The 20,886-nt window shown below is 37.0% G+C and overlaps 2 protein-coding genes across 4 annotated transcripts in view; one reads left to right on the top strand and one right to left on the bottom strand.

Annotated features, from left to right (window-relative positions):
• Window positions 1–1,229: 1,229 nt before the first annotated feature.
• LOC127452999 (peroxisomal carnitine O-octanoyltransferase-like) lies at window positions 1,230–13,541 on the top strand. 2 transcript variants are annotated; one of them, XM_051718967.1, is made up of 17 exons: window positions 1,230–1,388; window positions 1,646–1,768; window positions 3,164–3,288; window positions 3,430–3,611; window positions 4,312–4,436; window positions 4,560–4,668; window positions 4,756–4,849; window positions 5,085–5,210; window positions 6,410–6,511; window positions 7,521–7,604; window positions 7,689–7,796; window positions 8,717–8,847; window positions 8,952–9,075; window positions 9,386–9,464; window positions 10,628–10,721; window positions 10,845–10,964; window positions 11,677–13,541. In XM_051718967.1, the coding sequence occupies exons 2-17, from the start codon at window positions 1,654–1,656 to the stop codon at window positions 11,795–11,797; spliced, it is 1,839 nt and encodes a 612-aa protein (XP_051574927.1). In that variant the 5' UTR covers window positions 1,230–1,388; window positions 1,646–1,653; the 3' UTR covers window positions 11,798–13,541. The 2 variants fall into 2 exon arrangements, with proteins under 2 accessions (XP_051574927.1, XP_051574928.1); XM_051718968.1 differs by lacking the exons at window positions 1,230–1,388; window positions 1,646–1,768 and having other exon boundaries at window positions 3,164–3,278.
• A 278-nt stretch (window positions 13,542–13,819) lies between these two features.
• Window positions 13,820–20,886, bottom strand: part of LOC127452992 (ATP-dependent translocase ABCB1-like) — an 18,976-nt gene continuing 11,909 nt past the window's right edge. The window contains exons 22-28 of one of the 2 annotated variants that reach the window (XM_051718942.1): window positions 20,767–20,867; window positions 20,524–20,664; window positions 19,724–19,880; window positions 19,199–19,396; window positions 15,731–15,937; window positions 14,927–15,073; window positions 13,820–14,719 (exon numbers count right to left, since the gene is read on the bottom strand). In XM_051718942.1, the coding sequence (XP_051574902.1) occupies window positions 14,522–14,719; window positions 14,927–15,073; window positions 15,731–15,937; window positions 19,199–19,396; window positions 19,724–19,880; window positions 20,524–20,664; window positions 20,767–20,867 (1,149 nt within the window). In that variant the 3' untranslated portion in view covers window positions 13,820–14,521. Of the gene's footprint in view, window positions 14,720–14,926; window positions 15,074–15,730; window positions 16,031–18,551; window positions 19,041–19,198; window positions 19,397–19,723; window positions 19,881–20,523; window positions 20,665–20,766; window positions 20,868–20,886 lie in introns of those variants that run through there. The other variant, XM_051718943.1, reaches the window with a different exon arrangement.

The following is a 20,886-nucleotide window of genomic DNA, read 5'->3' as shown; positions in this document are numbered from 1 at the left end:
ACACATATGCACAAAGACCTCCTTTGTCCTCTCAGCGTGCTCAATGAAGCGTTGTCATCACAACACCCCTTTGCATGCTGAATGCGAGATGTGGACCTCTTGCCAAGACCAGTCCAGGACTTTCAGTGTTGCCAAATCCATCCATATAACAAAATCAATGAGGAAAGAATTCTAGATTAGAGCAGAGGCCTTCAGCAGTGAGTTCCTGACCCCTTGGGGGTCTGCAGCAGAACTGTAGTGAGTCCATATATTATTGTTTGATCTGTTACTAATTTTTGATCAGTTAAGTTATGCATTAAACAAAAATGCAATATTAAAGTTCTAATTCTAAAAATCTGCTAAATATTTCCTCTCACATAATTAAAAAAAAAGGAAAATTTAGAATGTACAAGTACATGACTTATGTCGTTATAGGACTGACTTAATATGAAACAACAAATGTGATTGGGGTCCCTGCAAGGGATCCTTGGGCTAAAAATGGTTGAAGACCCCTGCATTAGAATGACTTAAACAATAACTGTGCTGTATTTGCAGCAGATCAAATGATTGTATTATTTGTTGCATGAATTACCAAAATTATTATTTTATCCAGCAAGTGGTTGGCTTGATTTAGACTATATAAACAAAGTCTATACATATTGTGTGTTCATTTAAATAAAAATAATACATGAAATTTTTTTTAGCCTATTTTTAAAATTCACGCATATTAATTTCATATCAGAATTCCATTGAATTGTATAATTTTAGCTAAATTAAATAAACTTAAAATATTTAGGTTTTTTTTTTTAAAGATATTTTTTTAAAGATCACTCAATTCAAATTGATGGAATATATATTTATATATATATTTAAGATTTACGCATATATATATATATATATATATATATATATATATTTATGTGTGTGTGTGTGTGTGTGTGTGTGTGTGTGTGTGTGTGTGTGTGTGTGTGTGTGTAGATATTTCACTTTCAGTGTGGAAATTAAAAATGTATTGTAAAGCTACTTATTTGAGGGCCAACAATGTGTATTTGCTTAAAGCTAATTTTTGTTCAATTAGTTAGGCGTACACATAATACGTAGGTCAAAACTTAATTTTGAATTCAATTGAAACTCAAAGGCTGCAGTACCGTTCCCCATCACAGTGCTGCATAACTTGTATTTTGAAAGTTGTTCATGTAGGTGGCCATGTTGTTTGAGTCATCGCTGTTATTTCTGACTTCATGGTCTGTAATTGGGGCAAAGGTAACGGGAACGATTCCCGATTCGGCGTAGAATGTGCACACTGAGGTTGCAGGGTGTTCAATAAAATATCAAAAAGCGCTGTTTCACCAGTGTAATTGCATAACCGTTCCTGGTTTAGGATTATTATACTGATCCGTCTCGTTGAGGTAATATCACTTTTTGCTTACATCTAAACGTGTTTATGACCTACAGTTATTATGGTTTAAATATCAGTATTCATATGCTTGCTGATACTGATACTGATTTCAGATATATTGATTCCACTGCATTAAATTTGTATTGAAATTGACTGCGTCAAGTGAACGTCTCTATGTGGAGTAAACACAAACAGATTTGCGTAAGTGTTATTTATAAACTGCATTGAGTTGGTACGCTGCTGTTAACTCTTTGATGTTATGTGCAGCTGAAATAATGGATAGTCAGATCTTCGAGTCCGCTGCTGAGCGGACGTTCCAGTATCAGAGCAGCCTTCCTCCTCTACCTGTGCCCTCTCTACAGTGCACACTAAGCAAATACCTGGATGCAGGTGAGAGGTGACCCACACTTATGTAACCTACAGACTGATCTGCAGGGTTTCATATATTTTACATGGAAATGGGAATAAAGCTACATATTTCCCACGGTCATGGAAAACCTGGAAATATCAGGGAAGTTTTAAAATGTTACTTTTCAGACCTGGAAAATTTAAAGTAGGTATAGCTGCAGGACGGAGATCTCCAAATGGGGGCAGAATCTCCAAAATAGGGCGTGGTTTCTCCATAAGGGGGCGAGGTTACTCCTAAAGGGGGTTATGAGCCAAATCCAAAAGGGGGGGACACCTCTGCAGATGTATTGGGTTAGGGAAAGGGTTAGGTAAGGGGCTTCCTATATCTTTGCTGGTGATTTGGATCTCCCGCCCCTTTTTGGAGCTCTACAGCTATACTCTTCACGAAAATTTAGAAATGAAACAAAATGTTAAAAAAAAAGTTAAGGAATTTTCTATAGTGGATATAAAATTATGCTTGGCTCTTTGTGAGTGCAGTTTATGATGCTGAGGGGCAGTGGTGGCTCAGTGGTTAAGGCTCTGGGTTACTGATCAGAAGGTTGGGGGTTCAATGCCACTGCTGGGCCCTTGAGCAAGGTCCTTGACCCTATCTGCTCCAGGGGTGCTATGACATGGCTGACTCTGTGCTCTGACCTCAGCTTAGCTGGGATATGTGAAAAAAAGAATTTCACTGTATATGTGCAAATGTGTGATAAATAAAATTATAAATTATAATTAAATTATAATCACAAATGGAATTAGAGCTGTTCTGCTGCGACCTCAATTTGTAGGCGAACCTGGAAGGCCATGGGTTCCCTCTGGTTTTTCTTATGGGGTTTTATAACAGGAGTTTTGGATTTATGAGTAAAATAAAGATACTTGGACAGTTTGTTCTACAACATAAATTACACACAATCATACCACTAATGTGAATTTTGAAGCCGCATTAAAGCAACATACTTTTTAAAAAAAATGTATATTGCTTCAGTACGGCTTTAAAATTCACGTTTGAGGTGATTGTGTGAAATTTATGTTGTAGAAAAAAACGTCCAAGTATCTTTATGTAATGTTTACCACAGACCTTATTTTACTCATAAATCCAAAACTGCCATTTTAAAAACCCATAGGAAAATCCAGAGGGAACCCATGGTGAATTAGTCTTCCAGGTTTCTGGACTACAACCTGAACAGCTCTATTGGCCATGTCAAGAAGGGAATGTGACTCTTGTGAGATTTCCTCAGGGTCAGAAGTGTGGGAACTCTCAAGTTAATATGTAAATGATTGATCTAGTGACTGATTATTTTACCCTGCTGATATTTTTAGATGTTATAGGAGGTTTGTATATGATGAGACAGCTCTTTTGGGTAGTGATTTGAATTTGATTTATTATTCCTCCAGTTAGGCCTTTCGCATCTGAGGAGGAGTTTCGAGCCACAGAGGCCATCGTGAAGCGCTTTGAGAGGGGTGCCGGGCAACTGCTCCACCAGAAGCTTCTACAAAGAGCCAAATCCAGGTGCAACTGGGTAATACTAATAAACCATTATGTTTGCATCTCTCAGCTTGAACCGCACAAGTAAATCACTTACGTTAAGACATTCTAATTACATGCACTTTCATATGTTCTTTGTGGACTTATTCTGAACCTGTCATTTGTTCTTCTTCAGCTTGAGGATTGGTGGCTAGATTCGGCATATCTAGAGTTGCGCATCCCCTCTCAGCTGAATGTAAATTTTGGGGGACCTACAGCCTACCTGGAGCACTGCTGGCCTGCATGCGAGGGAGCCCAGCTGGAGAGGGCCAGCATGGTTTTGTGGATCACCCTCCAGTACTGGGAGCTTATCCGCACGTAAGCAATCGCTTATGTAAATGAAAGATCTACCAGAGTACCTGTCTGAAACTGATTGAAAAGTTTCAATCACAGCACTCCATTTAGGTCTACTCCTGTTGCATCAATATGTTATATTTACCTTGTATTTTTTGTCCCTTGTGTGCAAGAATGCAATGACTAATCAGAGTCTATTAGCACATAAATTAGTCGATTGGCATATAAGTAACGACAACCTAGTATTCTAGTATTGTTGCTCTGCTCACTTTCTCTGTTTGAAAGTGAAATTTGTATAACACTTTTGTTTTTAATTCAAATGCATTATTTCAGGAACACAGTTCTCAGCTTTTTATATGAGGCCTACATAAAGAATGTGGCATAAACAAATTCTATTAATTGTATAATGCAATTACTATATCAAGGGAAACAATCAGCATTTATGATTTTTTTTTTATAGTCATGCAGCCTTAATCCAGTTAAATTTGTTTAAACAATAAACAAATTTGCGGTTGCCAAGCAACTTTAATTCATATTTAATTGTGCGTTCAGGGGTGTGCATTTATAGTAGTTTTACAACGGCTTTGAACACAGCTCATCCAGTCAGATTTTAGAATCACAGAGCTATCTGTTTTGTTAGATCCCTTATCTGTTTGTTTTTCTATTTGTTTCTGATTAACAGTAATTTTCTTGTGGTTATATGTTTGCTAATATTGTTGATTAGGGAAAGGCTTGCCGTTCATAAAGCAGGAAGTACGCCCTTTGACATGGATCAATTCCGCATGCTCTTCTGCACCTGTAAAGTGCCTGGTGTTACTAAAGACACCATCCTCAACTTCTTCAAAACAGGTTAAGCCCTGTCTGAACATACTGTATATGCATGCTCTGTTTGTGTGTGTTTGAATGCATGCATGAACATACGGTATGCAAGTGTTTATGTATATTTGTTTATACGGTCTCTGTGTGTTATAGAGAGTGAGGGACCATGTCCTTCTCATATAGTGGTGATGTGTCGGGGGAGGGTATTTACATTTGATGGACTCTGTGATGGACGTATCCTCACTCCTCCAGAGCTGTTGAGGTATGATATTGTCAATGTTGAAAAAACATTATGGAAACAATTATTCTCTTATATATGCTTGAGTTGAAGAGTTCATATGGTTTTTAGGCAACTCACTTACATTAAAGAGTGCTGTGATGGAGAGCCAGAGGGGGATGGAGTGGGTGCTCTGACCACTGAGGAAAGGACCCGCTGGGCCAAGGTAAGAGCCACGCCCCCCACTAGAGCACCACAATCAATCACAGTGCAGTAAACAAATGAACTCCACCTGATGTTCGACAATGACCTAGATGAATGAAAACCTGTGAAAAAAATGTTCACAACTTATCTAAAGATTTTTACAACTCATTGTTCATTAATGAATGTTTACTAAAAGACTATTGCAACATATTTCAGGTTTATCAAAATCAGATTCTTTCATTTCTTTCTCTTTTTAGGCACGGGAGTATTTGATCTCCATCGATCCTGTAAATAAGAACATATTGGAGACTATTCAGAGTTCTCTATTTGTACTCTCCCTGGACGATGACAAATCCTATTCCACCCCTGAAAACTACTCAAAGGTTCAGCACATACATTTCTCAACTTATTAGGAGCTCCCAAACAAACAGATAACATTGCACAGTACACATGTGAGGGCATTTATTATGTTGGCTTGACAAAGTCAACACACTGTTTATTGTACAGACTTTGTTTAGGGTTTTTATAAAATCCTTAAAGACCAAAATTATCTATAATAACTCCTACATCTTTCAAGCTACATCCACCAAAGTTAGCACAGACCTTCAGACTGTTTTGACTTAAAGTGTTCTATGTCTTTTCTAACAGACCAGACTTAAGGGGGTTCACACCAGACACGTCTGCTGACGACATGGCGCGTTCTAAAATTCGAAACAATTATTATGTATGTAGGTACGGACACTGCCGCTGCCGCTCGAGGTCTGTCGGCATCGCCCAGCTACGACTCCGGAGGCTGCTCAAATTTCTGCCGTTCCACGGAGCGCAACTCGCATAGATTTCCATTAAATTCAACTCAAATCATTATCAAAGAACATAGATTATTTACTCTAGCCATCACTGGATGATATATTGTGTGTATGTATCTTTCCTATAGCATACACAAAGTATTTTCAGTTACAAATATTTCTTTTTGTGGTTTGAGAGCCTGAATGAAACCTATTCAAGGCAACATACAGAGAAATTGCATAATAAACGTCACCGTTAGTTTGCGCAGTTACACCAGTTTTATACACTAACCTGTAAAACTCATCAACGTCACTTAGTTCATTTTTGAAGACATACAAATATATTCGTAACTTTTGTGTGTATGGTGACTATTCACAACTTTGGACAGCCACCTGCACTGCATCGACGCATCCCGTCCTAGTTGGAATGTGGCATGGCGCTTCCCATTCGGTGTGCGGCCGCCTTTATGGCTTTCTTGAACCGGGTATAAAAATCCCCAAAATCCCATAGGCTTGCATTGATGAAATGTTCAAACAGGCCAATCCAAATATCTATCTATCTATCTATCTGTCTGTCTTACTGTAAGGTCTGTTAAACCTTCAAACCTCAAGCTTTTAAAACTTTTTAAACTATCAGGCCAGGCGTTGTCAAGCCAATATCACCTACTGTATCTAGTTATCACTCAAACACTGTAGTTATTACAATTATTTAGAAAGGCAATTACATCATCATTTTATTGTTTGACCAGTGATTTGCACAAAGTTCTCTTCTCTCTCTCACTCTCACTGCATAACAGTTAACCCAGCTGGCATTGACTGGTAACCCCACTATCCGCTGGGGTGATAAATCCTACAATCTGCTCTCCTTCTCAGATGGGACCTTTGGTTCAAATTGTGATGTAAGTACAGTCATGGATTATTTCATCGTTTACAACTGTTGTTTTTGTCACTTCTTATGCAATGTTAATATTCACCACTATGTAGGGCTGCCCCCAACCAAAGATTTTCCTAGTCGACTAGTAGGCGTTAATTTAAGCCATTAGTCGACTAGTCGTCGCACGTTTATGATATTAATTTAATTACTTATATATATAATGGGGGGGCATCAGAAAATGGTTTGAGTTCCAGGGCTGAGAAAGAATGTTATAAGTAACATTGCTAAAACTGTTCTACATTACAGAGAAATACTAAACCATAATAATGAGCCTTTAAAATATAGATTTTACAAGCGCACACATGAAGCGAGCCGAAGCGACACTGGCAAAAGCGGTAATGATTCTGAATGTGTCAGAAAAACCAGCAAGGAGACCGTCTGAACATTTTGTTAATTTATAGAAAGAAATGTCCATTAGGGTTGTGCCGAGAGACGATGATCTCGGGGATCAACGATGGTCAGAGTGATCGGCAGTAGCTGATGCCTTTAACGATATGTAGACAAAATGAAAACATCATTGTTTTTGTGTTATTTGTTTAAGCAGACCATGTTTGTCGGTTGTTATGAAAAAAAAAAAAAAGGAAATCACGTATGTAGATACTACTTTTTTGGATCTTAATTAAGACATTTTTAGTCCCTTTATTAAGCCTGTTTCCTCGTGGGGAACCATGTTGTTAGTGATTTAGGTTTTACTATCCTTGTAGGGGCATGTGGTCCCAATATACACATCACAGATGTGGCAAAATGGCTTAAGGACAACAAAGTCAAGGTATGGGAGTTTTTTTTTTCCTGCGACCAACCGACCAATCAAAACTTGGTCGACCAAGACTCTTCTCATCGACTAATGTTTGGTCGACTATCAAGGGGCAGCCCTACAACTATGTGCACATTAAGTCCAAATATGGTCTAGTTTAAATTAGAAAGGTGAATTATGTTATTGAAATGATGTTTGTGTATATTTGTGTTTGTTTTAGCATGCCCCCTATGATGCCATGGTGTTGGTGTCTCATGGCTACTACATAGATCAAAAGCTGAAGGCCTGTGGTGGGGTATGGAAGGTAAGACCATGTGTTGTTAATGTGTATTTGTGTATATCCATAAATTTGTGGGTTATGTGTATTAATACATTATATGGCTCTCAGGGTTCAGAGGTTGTGCGTGATCTGCCTCTTCCAGAGGAATTGATTTTCACTGTGGACGAAAGAGTCAGAAGGGACATCGCCCTGGCTAAAGAACAATACAGCAAAAGTGTAAGTAACACACACACACACACACACACACACACACACACACGCATACACTCTCTCACACACATACAGTTGTTTTTATATTATAATGGGGACTATCCTTTGATTTCAGTTGTTTTTATATTGAGCTACAGCTACAGGAAAAATTATTGAATTTATTTAATTAACGAATTTATTTGTATATCTGCATAAAACTGACTTAAAATTAGATCTGATGTGAAAACATCATTGTTTTTGTGTTATTTGTTTAAGCAGACCATGTTTGTCAGTTGTTATGTCTAAAAAAAAAAAAAAAAAGGAAATCACGTATGTAGATACTACTTTTTTGGATTTTAATTAAGACATTTTTAGTCCCTTTACTAAGCCTGTTTCCTCGTGGGGAACCAAGTTGTTAGTGATTTCAGGTTTTACTAACCTTGTAGGGGCATGTGGTCCCAATAAACAGCAAAGTTGTGGTAAAATGGCTTAAGGACAACAAAGTCAAGGTATTGGAGTGGCCATCACAAAGGCCTGACCTCAATCTGATAGAAAATTTGTGGGCAGAACTGAAAAAGCACGTGTGCGCAAGGAGGCCTACAAATCTGACTCAGTTACACCAGTTCTGTCTGGAGGAATGGGCCAAAATTCCAGCAACTTATTGTGAGAAGCTTGTGGAAGGCTGCCCAAAACATTTGACCCAAGTTAAACAATTTAAAGGCAATGCTACCAAATACTAACAAAGTGTATGTAAACTTCTGACCCACCGGGAATAAATCATTCTCTCTACTATTATTCTGACATTTCTCATTCTTAAAATAAAGTAGTGATCCTAACTGACCTAAGACAGGGAATGTTTTCTACGATTAAATGTCAGGAATTGTGAAAAACTGAGTTTAAATGTATTTGGCTAAGGTGTATGTAAACTTCTGACTTCAACCGTACAGTCTCAGGACCTGCAGGTTGTCTCCTATGCCTTCACCTCTTTTGGAAAAGCAGCCATTAAGAAAAGAAAGCTCCACCCAGACACGTTTGTACAGCTTGCTTTGCAACTAGCCTACTACAGACTACATGGAAAGTAAGTGTCTTGTAGCCTGCTGTACAGTATATAATTGTATGATAGAATAATCAAAACACTTCAGCCCTTGCTAATTTAGGCATCTCTCTCTCCCTTATTCCCAGACCTGGTAGTTGCTACGAGACAGCCACCACACGGCGATTCTTCCATGGACGCACAGAGACCATGAGGCCTTGCACTGTGGAGGCCCAGCACTGGTGCAGAATGATGCTCAACCCTGCAGCCACTGTGAGTCCTTTGTCTGTACATCTAAATCAACACCCACTCCACACCTCCACTCAATTACCTAACCAGTAAATAGTAAGTAATTAGTCAATGTACCAGTGTATGTAAAACTACACTCTCTCTAAACCGCCACCATCAGAAGACTTTGACTTTATCTGTGTGGTATGTGGTGTCCATAGTTCTTTTATTTATATATATATATATATATATATCAACCTTTTAAGAAAGTTATAAAAGAGCATCTCAGCTGAGATGGATCTAGTTGAGTCTAGACTGTTTTTACAGTTATTGATCACATTGTTTGTCTTTTCAGAGAGAAGAGAAAAGACATGCCCTAATTGCAGCCTTCAACAAACATAACAAATTGATGGGAGAGGCACAGAATGGAAAAGGTTTGTGTGTGTCATTGTGTTAATATTTGGGGCACTTTCAAACTAGAGTTTTTCACCAGATCATTTATACCTGTTGACGAATAGGACATTCCACACATTTAAGTTTTTAAAATCAGGTGAAAATCCATCATTACGTGCCTCATGCCAGAGTCCACTGTATCTAAAGCATATTTTTATTTTTTATTTCTTTTAGGAAATAGTTTTATTCAGCTGACACTTTTGAAGAGATTTTTAACAAAGTCAACCCTGAATCAGTTTGACAGTTTTTAATGAAAATCAATTTTTAAGGGTTTTAATCATTGTACCCTTTAATGTATTTTAACTTGTTTTTCACCATGAAAATAGCCATGGAAGCTGGCATGGCGTTAAATCACTAACAGATCAGTGTGAAAGTGTTTTTCTGAAATCAGCGAGCCGTAAAATGTGTCACAAAAGGTGGTACTTTTCGTTTAAACTACAGTCAGATTTGCAATTGGAATGAATGAAAGAAGTAAACTGCCATTGATGATCTATAGTTTGCGTCTTTTCATGTTCTATAATGGCACTCTATATATAATCCAAGAAAATGTACGATCCACAATTCCACATGAAAGCAACAATTTTGACGTGACAAACTCATCCAAGTCATTATACTCCTTTTGATTCCTCTTTAATTAGAATTTTCAAGCAGGAACAAACTTTTCTTTATATAATAACAGCACTATATGGAATGACAGTCAAACTGTATTGCTCCATCTCTTGCTTAATACACAACTACTTAGGATATGACGTCTTAGTCCACGCATTCTTCTTACTTATAACAAATAAAACTGCATTAAAATAATAATTTAACACTGCTTTAACATTCTCATATTTACATATTGTATTATGGCTCTAACATGTTCACTGTCACACTTATTATGTTGGCTTGATGAAGCCAACATACTGTGATTCTACAAACTTTGTTTTGGGTTTAACACTAACTCCTAAAGCTTACAAGCTAAATCCACCAAACTTGGCACAGACCTTCAGACTGTTCTGTAGTGTGCTATATCTTCTATAACTGATTTGGTGGAATCGAACTCTTAGTTTCTAACAAACAATTGAATCAAGTGTGAAAACAGCATTTGTGAATTGGATTATACTGTGGTGACAAATATGTAAATAGTCTTTGTGTATTTCAGGCATTGACAGACACCTCCTGGGCATGTACCTGATTGCTAAGGAGGAGGGTCTTCCTGTGCCTGAACTGTACACAGATACACTCTATGCTAAAAGGTTTGGCCCACGCTCTCAGTCACATGCTTTCATTCCCAATAATGTATTGATTTGCGATATAATACAAGCCCTAATAGTAAATGAGAGAAAGTACCGTATCTCTCTGTCTCTCTGTGTCTGCAGTGGAGGAGGAGGGAATTTTGTGCTTTCTACTAGTCTTGTGGGCTACACTACAGTGCTGGGAGCAGTTGCACCAATGGTGCACCACGGATATGGATTTTTCTACCGTATCCGTGATGACAGGTTTGTCCATATCGGTTTCTCTTGTTCTTTGTATTTATGCACGTACAGTAGCCCCAAAAAATATTTAGACACTTCGTAGGAATTTTATTGCATTGGATACAAAACATCAAAGCATACTTGCATACAAACAGTATACATACAAAATGCCATCTGAAAACTGAGGCAAGAGCTTTTTTTGCAAGTAATTTGAACTTTCAATTAATTTAAGGTAATCTTTAGCTGATGAATAAAATCAGTTAACCTCAAGTTCACACGGGTGTCCTGCTATAGTAGAGTAACCAAAGGTGTAGTTTATCACATTAACTATGGATGTGTTTGACAACCAGAAAATGTCCAAATACTTTTTCTTTATTTTTTATTACTGTTTTGAATGTTTTTTTTTTTTTTTTTTTTCAGAAAAGGATGCTTTCTTTCAAATAAATGCCATTTAAGTTGACATTTTGGGGCCACTGTATAAATGTGCATGCTTGTAAGTAGAGGTAGGCTGATAATATGGGTTTTACCAATTAATAGGTGCTTTTTGAAACTATTGGTTATCTGCAAAAATCTATGCCGATTGTCTACTTAGTTTAATTTAATATTTAACCGATAGGATAGTTTATCTTTTAGGACAAAGTGCTATAATATCAGAAAAGTCTAAACAAGTCCTTATTCTTTCTGGGATATTAATAACATTTTAATTGAATTCCACATGCTTCTCACCCTGATTTAGAATTGTTGCATCCTGTACCGCTTGGAAGTCCAGTCCAGAAACAGATGCTGAAACCTTTTTCCAGAACCTTTGCACTTCTTTCCATGACATTATGCATGTCACCACCCTCTCCCAACTGTAAAGGAAAGCATTCTTAGAAGTATATACTAACCTCACTGTTTTAGTTATGCTATTGGACAGTGGAGTTCTACAGGGCCTAGATGTCTCAGGCATGACCTCACTTTGATTGCTATCTGCTATCAACATATGACTTAATCTGCCATAAACCAGGATGTGTCTAGATTTGAAAAGGGTGACTTGCTTCCTTTTATGGTTCTATTTAGAGTTGTAAATACTTGACTATTGCAGAGAAATCGGAAGTTTCTTTGGGCAAGAATCATATTGAGATGATTGTTGATTTTTCAGAAATATCTTGAATAGTTTAGTACAGCAGGTGCTTTAAACTTTCACGTGCCTTCAGTTAGTCATGTATAATGTATAGTTTAAATCAGGAAATGCTGAAGATTTCTAACCTAATGTTTTTGCCCTACAATAATAGGAATACAATAAACAGAATTATTAATATAGTGTCATAGGAAACTAATGCGCAAGCATCATTCATAACTACACTTGAGGGAGATGCACACAATGCAGTTTTATTTTAAGACGGACAATAAAATGCCTCAAGAGACATGGGCGAAAAATGGCCCATGTTTTTGGAACTTGAACATGGCCTATTTTATTGATATACTGTTTTATTTAAAATACCACACCAGAATGCTAAGAACTCGTCTGACTGAATGGCAAGGAACCGCTTGATAATAGCACAGCCTACATGATGGTTTATATGTGATTTTAGAGCAGATGAAGAGGTTTTTTTTTTTTTTCAAAGATATGCTCCTTAAAATGTAATACATATATAGTGTTTCACATCACCTCACATTGTTAATTATGCACAAATCAATGCAATGGTAAAAACAAACAAACAATGCAGACAATTAATTCCTCTTTATTTTCTTTATTTTTTTCATTTTAAAAATCGTTTTCAAACTTTAGTGTGGTTAATTGCACTAGAGGTCAGTCTTATTTGCACCAACAGAATATAAATTAATGTTTTATATTGTGGATATATGTGCTGATGTAAAAACATTTTACTGTTTATAAACACTTTTTTTTTTTTTTTTTTTTTTTGTAGATTTATCCAACCAAATAAATAATGTAAATTAGTTTGCACTCTTCTACAGTTCTTAGGGAACATTGACAGTGTTCCTGAGTGGTCATTTCAATAGTTTTGTAAACCTGTTCCACATTGTTAATCAAACCTTACTTCAAGGAATGCATGTCGATATGAATGTGAATTGTCAACAACTTTACAAAGCTTACAAGTGTGCTCTTTGCCAATTAAATACGTAAATACCCCCAACAATGCAAGTATTGAAAAGAAGCGCTTTTGTTGTCATGCTGTGGATGGAAGAACTACGTTTAGGATTCTGGTTGTCTAATTTCAAAATGTTACCATTCCAATTTGACTCCTCATTGTTTAAACTTCAGATATCCTGACCTGTATGCAAGCAATGAATAATCCATGTGTTTGTGTAGTCATGTCAGCAACCCCCAGATATCGTGCAGAAATATATTATCGATCAAGATTTTTTTCCAGTAGCAGATTACCCCTTTAATCACCTTTATTACACCTCAAATCTAAATTCTTGCTTGATGCATACGTTTGTTTTCTATTTTAATTTGTCATGTTACCTTGACTATGAGAGCCCTCTGGTTCTGATTTCATAAGCATCTCAGTTTGAAACCAAATTTTTTGTTAAAGGCTTATAGATCCCACGTGTGAACTTTATTTTACATATAAATAAATGCAACAAATCATTAAACCAGCATCTTGGAATTTTTATTTTTTTTTTACTCTTTGGTAAAGCAAGTGAATTTTTAAACTTTTACCAAAATTTGAAATGCTTCCACTAAAAGTTAAACCAACTGTGAATATAAAAATTTCTTTTTTTTAAATTTAAGTGTCATTTACAAAAATAATAATAATAAAAAGTGAACACCACATATTTTGCATTTTGTCAAACTTGAAATTAATTTTGTCCATTGCATAAAATATGTCAACCAGTTCATTTTTAGTAATGTAATTTAAAACCAATCTGGATAATGAAAAATTAGAAACTTTATTCAAAACGTTTTTCCAAGCCAAAAGTATTTGTGTCAGAAAAAAAACAATCCCATTGCTGGCAAAATAAAATAGCCTTATGTTAGTATGATAAATTAGGGCACCACACATACAGAACATCACTGATTACAAGACAGTAAATCAAAATAGAAACTCATGAGTAACAGTGATAGATCTAGCAATCTAAATTTCTTTTTGCACTGTTGTACATAAACTGCTCAAACAAAGTGTGTGACCAGGAAATGGTAGTGCTTGGTGCTGTTAATAAAATAAGAATAACAAGATTATTTAATGGTTAATTTTTGAATACAATTAAATTGGCAACAAGAAAGTAGTCAAGTAGATTTATATTATGATATGTCTGCAGAACAAAACCTGTATACCTAAAAATACTCAAGGCTTTGATAGAAACAACAGTGCTTTAGTCTTGCACTTTACTTAACCAAAGCTCTACTCCTCTGATATATGTGCTTGGACACAAATGTCCACATTTTTATATTGTTTTCACAGTCATCTGCAGTTTCTTTGGTTTTAAATGCCACTCAGTTGAACAAAACAAATACAGGACTGTACAAGTCTAAGATTTCAAAGACCACAGGAGACCATTTATAAGAAATAAAACGTTTTCTAGATTCTTCCTTTAAAACAAAGTCAGTCCTACATGCATGTCCCTCTTTATCGTCAGTGACCCATCTGAGAGGTAACAAGGGTGTAGTACACCCCCTGCTGGCTGAGCAGCTGCTGGTGTGTGCCCTGCTCCACCACCACCCCATTTTGAAACACAGCTATGCAATCTGCGTTCCGGATGGTGGACAGCCGATGGGCTACAACGATACATGTCCGGCCCTCACGTGCCTTATCAAGAGCATCCTGCACTATCTATATACATGATAGAGAGGAAGGAGAGACAAATAAAGGTGAAGAAGAACATTATTAACCGTTTCCCCCCTGCTTTTGCACTGATCAATGTGTATTAAATATATGAATTGCATCTACACAAATGTTATATAGAAATATGCTGCCACTGAGATGTACTGTACTTGTGGATTGTGTAGTGAATGTATGCCTGTGTTTATGTGTACATACCTTCTCACTCTCTGTGTCCAAAGCAGATGTGGCTTCATCTAGCAGCAGGAGTTTGGGGTTGCGGAGGATGGCTCGTGCTATTGCAATACGCTGTTTCTGCCCTCCTGAAAGCTGAGTACCCTTATCACCTGCCTGTGTCTGGTATTTCTGCAACCAAACACACACAATATGGAATTAGTTAAAGACCTCATAATATCAAAATTGGGGTTTAGTGGTTTTTAGTCCATGTGTATGTAGATGGCTTTGAGGCCATCTACATTATATGCTAGTGTAGTCCTAAACATTAACAAAATACACTTTTAGCAGATTTACGATATACAGTTTCTCTCTTTCGGGAATATGGACCACAAAATATTGAAGACTCATCCTGCATTCATTCAGTTTGTCCAATAAATTACTCTCTAGAATGGGCATGTCCCTCCCCCAAATATCATCTCTGAATAGCAACAGCAAGTAGAAATTTGTGCTCATGACTGTGATGTAAAACAGTTCCTGCTCCAATAGGAAATATGTCAACACAGAAAGAAAACTGTGCTCGTCAAGCCAGTTAATGGGGACTTTAAATAGGATCGATTTGATATTGATATATTCAGTCATTTAAATATTACTTTGCTAGTAATAAGATCAGAACATTCAACAGACAGTTTAATAAATGTCCAATATTTGCTACTAGAAAAGTAGCTTACCAACAGTTACTGTGAATAACAATTAGGATGTATCAGACTCAGTTTCAAAATGATATGAAATGAGATTCTGTGATTGATGCACATGAGGATTAAAGCACAATTTGCATGAAGTTTTTACCTGTGGCAGCCCTTCAATAAAGGAGTGTATGTTAGCAGCCTTGGCAGCTTGTTCAATTTCCTCCTGAGTGACTTTTCGGCTGTTGTCTCCATATGCAATGTTATCTTCCAGGCTGCAGTCAAACAACATGGGCTCCTGGGAAACAATGCCTATCTGAGAGCGCAGCCAGTGGATGTTCAACTGCTTTGCATCATTGTAATCCAGCATCTATTAACAAAGAGTAACCGTTATCTGATAAGTTCTCACAATCCCAAAGGGATAGTTCTTTCACCCAAGGCCGCAGTACGCCACTGCTCTGACCTCTCTGTGAGCTCTCAATACTTCTTTCTACTTTTTTAGGCTTGATTGCACAATTCACATTTTTGCCACTCTGTATCATGTTTTACGACCTAATGACTAAATATTGAGAGTAATTAAAAAGACAGGAAGAACACACATAGGAAACAAAAATTATAATTCTCTCATAATTTTTGGTGTATGGTGCTGTATGGTGTCTCAAACTTGTGTGAATTTCTTTCTTCCATGGAACACAAATGAACATATTACAATGAAGATAATTTGCCCATAAAGTCCATTTGCCCATACAATGCAAGTGAATGGTGACCAAGGTCCAAAAAGAACATAAAGGCAGCATAAAGGTAATCTATTAAACTTTTGTGGTTTAATCCATGTCTTCTAAAGCGATCCGATCGATTTTGTGTGAGAACAGACCAAAATCTGACTCCTTTTTCACTGTAGATCTTAAAATTTGCCTCTTCTCCAGGCACGATCATGATTTCAAGCTTGATTACACTTCCTAGCACTTGACGCATGTGCAGAGTGCTAGATGGTGCTAGAAAGTGTAATTGAGCTTGAAATCATGATTGCCACTGAGACTGCTGATGTCTAGATTTATAGTGAAAAAGGAGTAATATTTTGGTCTGTTCTCACACAAAATCGATTGGATTGCATCAGAAGACATTGATTAAACCACTGGAGTCTTGTGGATTACTTTTATGCTGTCTTTTTTGGACCTTGAAAATTTGGTCACCATTTACTTGCACTGTATGGACAAACAGATAAAATGAAACATTTACCATTTTTGGGTTAACTATTCCTTTATTAGATCTTTACGCCATGCACATACAGTATATGCTCAACCTTTTCCATAATAGGAGAATATCTTTTTAAAACTGTAATATGGTTGAGTCATAAAGGTTAAAGACCTGAAGAATGCCAGTCAAAGACAACCGTCCTTAGCTTCTTTGATGTGTGTGGGTTCGAGTTTCCTTTTTATTGGTGTACCTTGTTATTACCATTCAAGATAGCATATCATTGACCTTGAAATAGGTAATAAGATTTTCACTTCAGTTACTGTCCTGTATGTAGTATATGAGTATGCTGAATTACAGTGTGTGTGTGTGAGTGAACTGAATATTGCAGTGATTAGAGATTGTAAAGCTAAATGTAAATCTAAAGCGAAATCTCTTCAGGTATGTGAAGGAAGGACTGTAACTTTTGAATAAATGCTATAATATAAATGTTGTTGTATAAAATGTCCTAAAAAGCTATAAAATGTGACCTGTATGCTGAAGCCTACTGTGTGTGTGTGTGTGTGTGTGTGTGTGTGTGTGTGTGTGTGTTTACAGGTTTGGCTACACTTTTTTTAATTTCCTAATAAATCTAATTACATATGTTGTTCCTTTTTGATATGTTGAGAATTGATTTGTGATGACACTTGAAGTGGATTTGAAATCGGCTAAATCATGTTTTGTTTCAAATCTGATTACAGTTGTGCTCAAAACTTTGCAAAATTGTGAAATTTTGGCATTGATTTTGAAAATATGACTGATCATGCAAAAAAACTGTCCAAGGATAGTGATCATATGAAACCATTTATTATCACATAGTTGTTTGGCTCCTTTTTAAATCATAATGATAACAGAAAAGTTTACATACCCTTGAATGTTTGGCCTTGTTACAGACACACAAGGTGACACACACAGGTTTAAATGGCAATTAAAGGTTAATTTCCCACACCTGTGGCTTTTTAAATTGCAATTAGTGCCTGTGTATAAATATGCAATGAGTTTGTTAGCTCTCACGTGGATGCACTGAGGAGGCTAGATACTGAGCCATGGGGAGAAGAAAAGGGCTGTCAAAAGACCTGTGTAACAAGATAATGGAACTTTATAAAGATGGAAAAGTATATAAAAAGATATCCAAAGCCTTGAAAATGCCAGTCAGTACTGTTCAATCACTTATTAAGAAGTAATATGCGAGACCAAGAAAGATTTCAGCCACAACTGCCAGAAGAATTGTTCGGGATTCAAAGAAAAACCCACAGGTAACCTCAGGAGAAATACAGGCTGCTCTGGAGAAAGATGGTGTGGTTGTTTCAAGGAGCACAATACGACGATACTTGAACAAAAATGAGCTGCAAGGTCGAGTTGCCAGAAAGAAGCCTTTACTGCGCCAATGCCACAAAAAAGCCCGGTTACAATATGCCCGACAACACCTTGACATGCCTCACAGCTTCTGGCACACTGTAATTTGGAGTGACGAGACCAAAATAGGGCTTTATTGTCACAACCTTAAGCGCTATGTTTGGAGAGGGGTCAACAAGGCCTATAGTGAAAAGAATACCATCCCCACTGTGAAGCATGGTGGTGGCTCACTGATGTTTTGGGGGTGTGTGAGCTATAAAGACACGGGGAATCTTGTAAAAATTGATGGCAAGATGAATGCAGCATGTTATCAGAAAATACTGGCAGACAATTTGCATTCTTCTGCAAGAAAGCTGCACATGGGATGCACTTGGACTTTCCAGCACAACAATAACCCTAAGCACAGGGCCAAGTTGATTCTCCAGTGGTTACAGCAGAAAAAAGTGAAGGTTCTGGAGTGGCCATCAAAGTCTCCTGACATTAATATCATCGAGCCACTCTGGGGAGATCTCAAATGTGCGGTTCAGGCAAGACAACCAAAGACTTTACATGACCTGGAGGCATTTTGCCAAGACGAATGGGCAGCTATACCACCTGCAAGAATTTGGGGCTTCATTGACAACAATTACAAAAGACTGCCCGCTGTCATTGATGCTAAAGGGGGCAATACACAGTATTAAGAACTAAGGGTATGCAGACTTTTGAAGGGGTTATTTCATTTTTTTCTTTGTTGCCATGTTTTGTTTTATGATTGTGCCATTCTGTTATAACCTACAGTTGAATATGAATCCCATAAGAAATAAAAGAAATGTGTTTTGCCTGCTCACTCATGTTTTCTTTAAAAATGATACATATATTACCAATTCTCCAAGGGTGTGCAAACTTTTGAGCACAACTGTATATTAATAGGTTTGGTGAGGGTTAGGTTTTAGAGGTAGTGTATAGTAAATATATCACTATATATATAAATAAAAAATATATCTTAGGATGCAAACCATTGTGTCCACTATAGCTTCTAAAGTCTGTGTGTGTGTGCTCTTACCACTTTGCCCTGCAGAGGGTCATAAAATCTTTCCAGTAGCTGGATGGTGGTGCTCTTGCCACAGCCACTGCTGCCCACCAGGGCAAGAGTTTGCCCCTTCTTCACCCTGAGCCTAAGCCCCTGAAGCACTGGCACATCAGGCCGCGATGGATAGTTAAAATGCACATCCTCGAAACTCACATTCCCTTCAAATTTGTCCTACAGAGATCACAAGAAAACACATTTCTGTATACCATATCTTCAAATGGAAATATCTTTTGGTGATGTGAATGAGCTGAATAATTCTGAATGTAAATAACCAAATATGTGACATGAGCAGAGTCTAGCTCTGTCTGCTTATCAGATTGAGCATAGAACTGATAAATGATTAATTTTAGGACTGATGCCTTAGAAATATGCAGTTAAACAGTATGATAGGCTTCTAAGTACACTGAGAACTTGCCTAGAAATAAGACTCTCTACAGTTAAAAACAGTCTCATAATTTTTTGCATATTTTCTAGGGATAATTTGTGTAAAAGGTATACTGGTTTGTCCCCGTCCTCTGAGGCATTGTCGATGGCTGGGACTCTGCTGATGAGCATTAGGATGTGAGAGGCAGACATCTTGGCCTTGGCGTAGTTTGGAGTGAAGGAGTTTGCTTCTCCAACAGCCATTGCTCCATACACCACTGCTGAGATTACACTGAGACACAGCAATAGATATGTCACAATATATGTCTATATTGTCTATTCTTCAGAATTTTACAATGTAGTGTCACAAAAACCATTGATATTCCATTGAACGTATTACTATTATAGGCTAATTTTAATCTTATCTTTTATTTTTATTTTTATAAGTCTTGTTATTTAATGATACACATTTTTAATAATTTAACATTTTACTCCACACTATTTCATTTTATATGACTTTTGTATGTGTTAATAGTACCTGTTTACTCGATTTGAACTACTGTTACTTTCATGCCAATGAAACAAACTAAATTGCAGTTGATTTTTCACAAAAAGTACAATATTGAGTGAATGACAAAACTGTTGTCTTCGAGACTGAATCTTCATTCACTGCACATTTGGTTAGTATATTCTGACATGCTGCTCTTTCTATAATCATTAACTGACACTATACTGTAGCAACTAGTAGACTTTGGACCTCCCAATACACTCCCACCTGACAACTTACTATCACTGTAGTGTGTCTCAGCTAATGTCTTTGTTACTTGAATTTACTTCACCTCTGTTTAACTGGCTTACAAGTTTTAACTATCCCTCTGTGACACACATGCAAGAAGAGAATGGGTCTAACAACGGTCGTGTATTGAGTCACTTACAGAAAGACGCCTTCGAAGGTCATCAGCTTTTGTTCAATGAGCCAAGAGCCAAACTTGAAACAGCCAGCATAGGCAAAGTAGATCATCGCTTGAGAGAAAGAGAACGTCAGGCCGAAAACATGTGCCTTTTTCTTAGCATTCCTGGGGAAATCAGTCAAACATCAATAATCTCAAAAAATTATTTTGAATCCTAATAGATTTATAATATAATTACAAAATATATATTAATAATTTTTAACATACTTGTAAGGCACAACTAAGTTCTCCTGGTAGAGATTCTCAAACTTGCTCTCCCTTGTCAATGAAACCACAGTACGGATGTTCTCAATTGCTTCTGTTGCAATCTGAAGAATAAATAAATAG

Source organism: Myxocyprinus asiaticus, chromosome 15 (genome assembly GCF_019703515.2).
Source record: "Myxocyprinus asiaticus isolate MX2 ecotype Aquarium Trade chromosome 15, UBuf_Myxa_2, whole genome shotgun sequence".
Taxonomy (NCBI): domain Eukaryota; kingdom Metazoa; phylum Chordata; class Actinopteri; order Cypriniformes; family Catostomidae; genus Myxocyprinus; species Myxocyprinus asiaticus.
Note: the sequence above shows the minus strand (reverse complement) of the source record. Positions and strands in the feature narration are given on the sequence as shown.